Source organism: Solea solea, chromosome 9 (genome assembly GCF_958295425.1).
Source record: "Solea solea chromosome 9, fSolSol10.1, whole genome shotgun sequence".
NCBI classification, from domain to species: domain Eukaryota; kingdom Metazoa; phylum Chordata; class Actinopteri; order Pleuronectiformes; family Soleidae; genus Solea; species Solea solea.
The window spans coordinates 28,862,881-28,869,129 of record NC_081142.1 but is presented as its reverse complement, the minus strand read 5'-3'; the positions used below and the strand labels follow the sequence as shown (position 1 = coordinate 28,869,129).

General features: G+C 39.2%; 1 protein-coding gene across 1 annotated transcript; it reads right to left on the bottom strand.

The window, feature by feature from the left end:
- Positions 1 to 2,129: 2,129 nt before the first annotated feature.
- Positions 2,130 to 6,043, bottom strand: LOC131465767 (protein shisa-like-2B). The gene is made up of 5 exons (XM_058638654.1): positions 6,005 to 6,043; positions 4,939 to 5,108; positions 2,983 to 3,122; positions 2,617 to 2,712; positions 2,130 to 2,143 (listed from the first exon to the last, which is right to left on the bottom strand). Exons 1-5 carry the CDS (start codon positions 6,041 to 6,043, stop codon positions 2,130 to 2,132), a joined length of 459 nt encoding a protein of 152 aa, XP_058494637.1.
- Positions 6,044 to 6,249: the final 206 nt, after the last annotated feature.

Sequence of the window (6,249 nt, the reverse complement as noted above, 5' to 3'; positions counted from 1 at the left end):
TGAGTGCGAGAGTAAGAGTGACAGAGTGAGTGTGAGAGAGTGAGTGTGAAAGAGTGAGTGTGAGAGTGACAGAGTGAGTGTGAGAGAGTGAGTGTGACAGAGTGAGAGTGACAGAGTGAGCGTGAGAGTAAATGTGAGAGAGTGAGTGTGAGAGAGTGAGTGAGTGTGAGAGAGTGAACGGACGCGACTCTGACGGGGGGCGGTAACGTATTGTGTCACTTCCTGTGCTTCCACTGGTGTTACGCTGTGTGTCTCCTGCGCTCTCTGTGGTTTTCTATCTACTGTAACGATCAATTAACTGATCGATTAACTGAACAAACACTCGTTTTATTACTAATACTAGTACTAAGACTAATACTTTCACCCGCTACTTTTGCTTAAACTCTATGGTTTACGTAGATCACGTACGGTGTTTCTTTCTTTGCTAGCGTAAAGTTAGCTTAGCAGCGATGGCTTCTCTCTCTCCCTCTCCTTCTCCTGCTCTCTCCTGTGTTGTGTGCCACATGTTTAGCTACTCCTCTGCCTCCTTCAGCGATAAAAGTACTTGTAAAAAGTGTAGCTTACTGGCTAGGGTGGAGGCGAGGCTTAGTGAAGTAGAAACTTGGCTAGAAGCTAAATCAGTTAGCCAGTCCCCTGTAGTCAGTGCGGACCACATAGCATTAGCATTAGCTCCCTCAGCAGCTCCCGTGCAGCCGGGAGACAAACAGGGCAGCTGGGTGACTGTAGTGTTAAGCCTAAGAGTCCTGTCCACCACCAACCTGTTCACACCTCAAACAAGTTTTCCCCTCTCAGCACCACACAGACTGAGAAACCAACTCTGGTAATTGGTGACTCCATCCTGAGGAACGTGAAAATAGCGACGCCAGCGACCACAGTCAGGTGTTTTCCCGGGGCCAGAGCGGGCGACATAGAGTCTTATCTGAAACTGCTGGCTACAGATAATCGTAAATTCAGTAAAGTTATTATTCACGTCGGCAGTAATGACACCCGATTACGCCAATCGGAGGTCACTGAAGTTAATGTTGAGTCTGTGTGTAGGTATGCACAATCTATGTCTGACAACGTAATCTTCTCTGGTCCTTTGCCCAATGGGACCAGTGATGACATGTATAGCCGCATGTCGTCATTCAATCGCTGGCTGTCGAGGTGGTGTCCAGAAAACAACATTGGGTTTTTAGATAACTGTCAAACCTTCTGGGGGAAACCTGGTCTCATGAAGAGAGACGGCGTCCATCCCACTTTGGATGGAGCATCTCTCTTATCTAGCAGCTTAGGACATTTTATTAGAAACCCATGACAATCCAGAGTTGAGACCAGGACACAGAGTTGCAGTCTTTCATGCTTCTCTGTGCTTCTTTTCGAGCAGTCACCAATTAAAAACCCCATAGAGACTGTGTCTGTCCCTCGACCTACTAAAGTAAAAACTAAAGTAAATAAAGTAAATAAATCAATAACAAACAGAAGAGGAGTTAGACATTCTAACTTAATAAAGATTAATACCAACAATAAAATAGAGTCAAATAATACCACTTTTAAATGTAGACTATTAAATATTAGGTCACTCTCCTCAAAATCTGTTTTAATAAATGATCTAATTTCTGACAATTGTATTGATTTATTCTGTGTATCTGTGGGACCCAATGGTGCCACCAAAAACCATCATTTGTGTCTTTTTGTCATTGAAATTTAAAAAGTTCAGAGCCATCCAAGCTTTTATATCATCAAGACACTTAAGTAAAATGCAGCATTCTTTTTTGCATCACTGCACCATTCTCTTATGTATATATGTATATTTGTATACATACATATATTTGTATATATATATGTATATATACAAAAATACATATATGTATATGTATTTACATACATACATGAGGTCTTTATTTTTAAGGCTGATTTAATCTCTTCCAAAGCACAGTTGTCAATAACATAAATTGGGGTAAACTCTGGTCCTTATCAACAAAAAAGAAAAGTTTCTTTTAAGAAATAAAACTAAAGAAGTGAAATGACTTGACTTGACTGGGAGTGAGGTATTGTTTTTGGCTCTGTGTTTCCACACTTGCAATATGAGCGACAGAGGCTTGTTATAATTTGTGATAGACACACACGTTGACCCTGACGTGGATTCACTACACCACAGAGTCTGTGACACAGAGGGTGAAGTCTTGTTCACGTTGTTTTTACCTCCTGAAAAAGTACTTTAACAGAAGTATAATTTGACCTGAAAATGTCTCACATTTCTTTATTTTGGTCACACATGAACTTTGTAAAGACATGAACACCTTTACGTAACTGACCACAGTTACGTTATACTTCTGTCTTTTAGTCTGAAATAAGACTTTTCCGTCTTATTTCTTGGCAAATGTCACATTCTTAAAGTTAAACAAGAATCTAAAATTATTGGTGCTTGAGACAGAAATGGAGTAGCACATTCCAACATTTGACCCTGTACAAAACAAACACGCAGCTAAAACTATCATTATATGCATTTAATGTTTGATATTAACTTACTTATTTGATGTTTATTTAGTCTATCTCTGTCAGTGATGTTCTTCCTTTGTCAATATTTCTGGACTGTTTTTTCATTGGGTATCAATAATAAGCCCCGCCCCCAACAATCCAGGCCAGTCAGAGTGTCCGTGCAGGACCCTCCACGGCCCGTGGGTGCACCGCTCTGACTCGGTTCTGGTCCTTGTGGACTCGACGTGGAACCTGAAAGGCAGGAAAATTCACCTGAGAGTGATTCTGACATAAACACAATCGTATGTTTGTAAGAAAACAAACAAAATAGTTTTTATTTTGTTTTTGTTCATAAAAATAAGCCGAGTGAACTTTGAACTGTGACGCATTTCCATGAATAAATTCAGTAAATAAATTCTATATCAGTATATGACATCAGTGCATATGTAGAGTCAAGAACATGCTTTCATGGACGTGTTACCAGAGTGAGTCAGCAGGGGGAGCCAGTGCTGCAGTGGTTACCTGCTGCTGCTCGCAGTGAAAGACCATCGTCCAGCCCTCTGGGTTTGGTGGTGATGAAGAGATAACAGAGGACACACAGAGTGATGATGAACGCCAGAAGAACCAGAGCTGCTACAGAGAGACCCAGCAGAGCCCCAAGACTGAGACACACACACACACACACACACATGATCCATCAATCAATCAATCAATCAATCTACAGAGACTCAGCAGAGCCCCGAGACTGAGACACACACACACATACACACACACACACACACACACACACACATGATCAATCAATCAATCAATTAATCAATCAATCTACAGAGACCCAGCAGAGCCCCGAGACTGAGACACACACACACACACACACACACACACACACACACACACACATGATCGATCAATCAATCAATCAATCAATCAATCAATCTACAGAGACCCAGCAGAGCCCCGAGACTGAGACACACACACACATACACACACACACACACACACACACACACATGATCAATCAATCAATCAATCAATCAATCAATCTACAGAGACTCAGCAGAGCCCCGAGACTGAGACACACACACACACACACACATGATCGATCAATCAATCAATCAATCAATCAATCAATCTACAGAGACCCAGCAGAGCCCCGAGACTGAGACACACACACACACACACACACACACACACACACACACATGATCAATCAATCAATCAATCAATCAATCAATCTACAGAGACCCAGCAGAGCCCCGAGACTGACACACACACACACACACACACACATGATCAATCAATCAATCAATCAATCAATCTACAGAGACCCAGCAGAGCCCCGACACTGAGACACACACAGACAAATAATCGATTAGTTGGTTTTTTCGTGCAATAAAATGTAACAACAAGCAAACTCACACCTAAGTATTTATTTTCATTGACATTTATTTAATTTGTTGATGTTATTTTTTTATTGTGTTTTATTGTCAGTTTTTTCGCTACATGATGATATGTCTTTTAAAAATGTAACAGATCAGTTGAAGAAATAGAAAGTTGACTTTTACTTTGAAGGGATCCTAGAATAACGCTGCTCTGTGTCATGTTTTACTCTAGTTTATTATTCTTATTATTTAAAGTTTGAAGCCTGTGATCTCTTGCATTTCTTGTCCAAGGTCAAAGTGCACTCTGCACACACTGCAAAAAAAAATGTATGACCATGGTTGCCATGGTAGCCTGCATAGCAATCAAGAGAAGTGAAGGCGTTTTCTGTCTTTTTTTAACTGATATTTCTGGCATTTTTTTCTGTCCAAACACCTGCTCACACACACACACACACCGTCTGTCCGACACACAACAACAACACTGTCAACAATTACATCCTGACAGATTACATTATTATCATTATCATCATTCTTGTCATTATTATCATTATCATCATTATATCATCATTATTATCATCAATATTATCATTAATATATCATTATCATCATTATTATCATCAATATTATCATTATTAACATTAATATCATCATTATCATCATTATTATCATTATTATCGTCATTATATCATTATTATTATCATCATTATTACCATTATTATCATCATTCTTGTCATTATTATCATCATTATTATTATTATCATTATCATTATCATTATCATTATTATCATCATCATTATCATCATTATATTATTATTATCATTATTATCATCATTATTATCATCATTATTATCATTATCATCATTATTATCATTATTATCATTATCATCATTATTATCATTATCATCATTATTATCATTATTATCATTATTATCATCATCATTATCATCATTATCATCATTGTATTATTATTATCATTATTATCATTATTATCATCATTATCATCATTATTATCATTATTATCATCATTATTAGCATTATCATCATGATTATCATTATTATCATTATCATCATTATTATCATTATTGTTACTGCTTACCTCAGCCCCCACATGTATCCATACTTGTAGGGGAAGAAGCTGTTGGGGTCATCACAGCAGTACTTGAGGTCACTGAAGCCGCAGCAGAACAGAGCTGTGGTGTCACTGTCCGCCATCGGACATGAGAATCTGTCCACGAGCACGTTTTCTGTGCTGTAGTAACTCTCAGTCTGAGCTCATGACAGACGCACGGACACAGGGACAGACACGCAACTCTGCTCATCCTCCTGATGCCACTTTGCGGCATCTGCGGGAGCTTGACTGACTCTTTCCTCCACTCTCTCTCTCTCTCTCTCTCCATGAAGAATTTACAGAAGTTTTATGTTTTCATGTTTTCATTTTATGAACACGAAGAAAACAACATTTTTTTAACCACTTCACAAATTAATCAGAAGTATACGATATATTTAAGAACATGTTTTACAGGAGCTGCTGGTCCTCTGCTGCCTCATGTGGTCACTTTTATAAATAGATGTATAGATCTATAGAAGGCATAGATTACATAATCCCACACACATGAGTGAAAAACACTCCAGTTTAAAAACATAAAAGAAATTTAACATGTGTTGATGCTGCTGAATTGTCTTTGATTAGATGTGTGTGTGTGTGTGTGTGTGTGTTTTGATAAATGAATGAATGAATGACTGTGTAATCCCGGCAGATTGAGTGGAAACACTGGTAAATAAGAGGAGGATTATGGAGCGTATGCTTTACTCACACACATGCAGCTCGGCTCTGCTCGGCACCTTTCATCGTTCCTCCACACATCACGTCAAAGAATGGGACACGGCCGCATCACAACCTGTTCTGTTCAGCTGCATTCTCATTACTTTATATCTTTGATATTTTTATTGACTTTTTTATTATTCTCCTCACATGTTCATTTTGCATGTTTTTCTGTATCATTATTATCATTATCATCATTATCATCATTATTATCATTATTATCATTATCATTATCATCATTATTATCATTAATGATGTTCATGAGTGGCAAAGAGCCACTCGTGAACAAGACCAAGAGATACTTGAACTCCTTCACCTGGGGCAAGGAGTCATTCCCTACCTGGAGAAGGTAATCCACCAGTTTCCTGCTAAGAGCCATGGCCTCAGATCTAGAGGTGCTGATCTTCATCCCGACCGCTTCACACTCGGCCACGAACCGATCCAGTGAGCGCTGAATGTCACAGGCCGACAAAGCCATGAGGACCACATCATCTGCAAAAAGCAGCGACGAGATCTCAAGCCCGCCAAACCGCAACCCCTCTCCCCCACGACTACGCCTCGATATCCTGTCCATGAAAATCACAA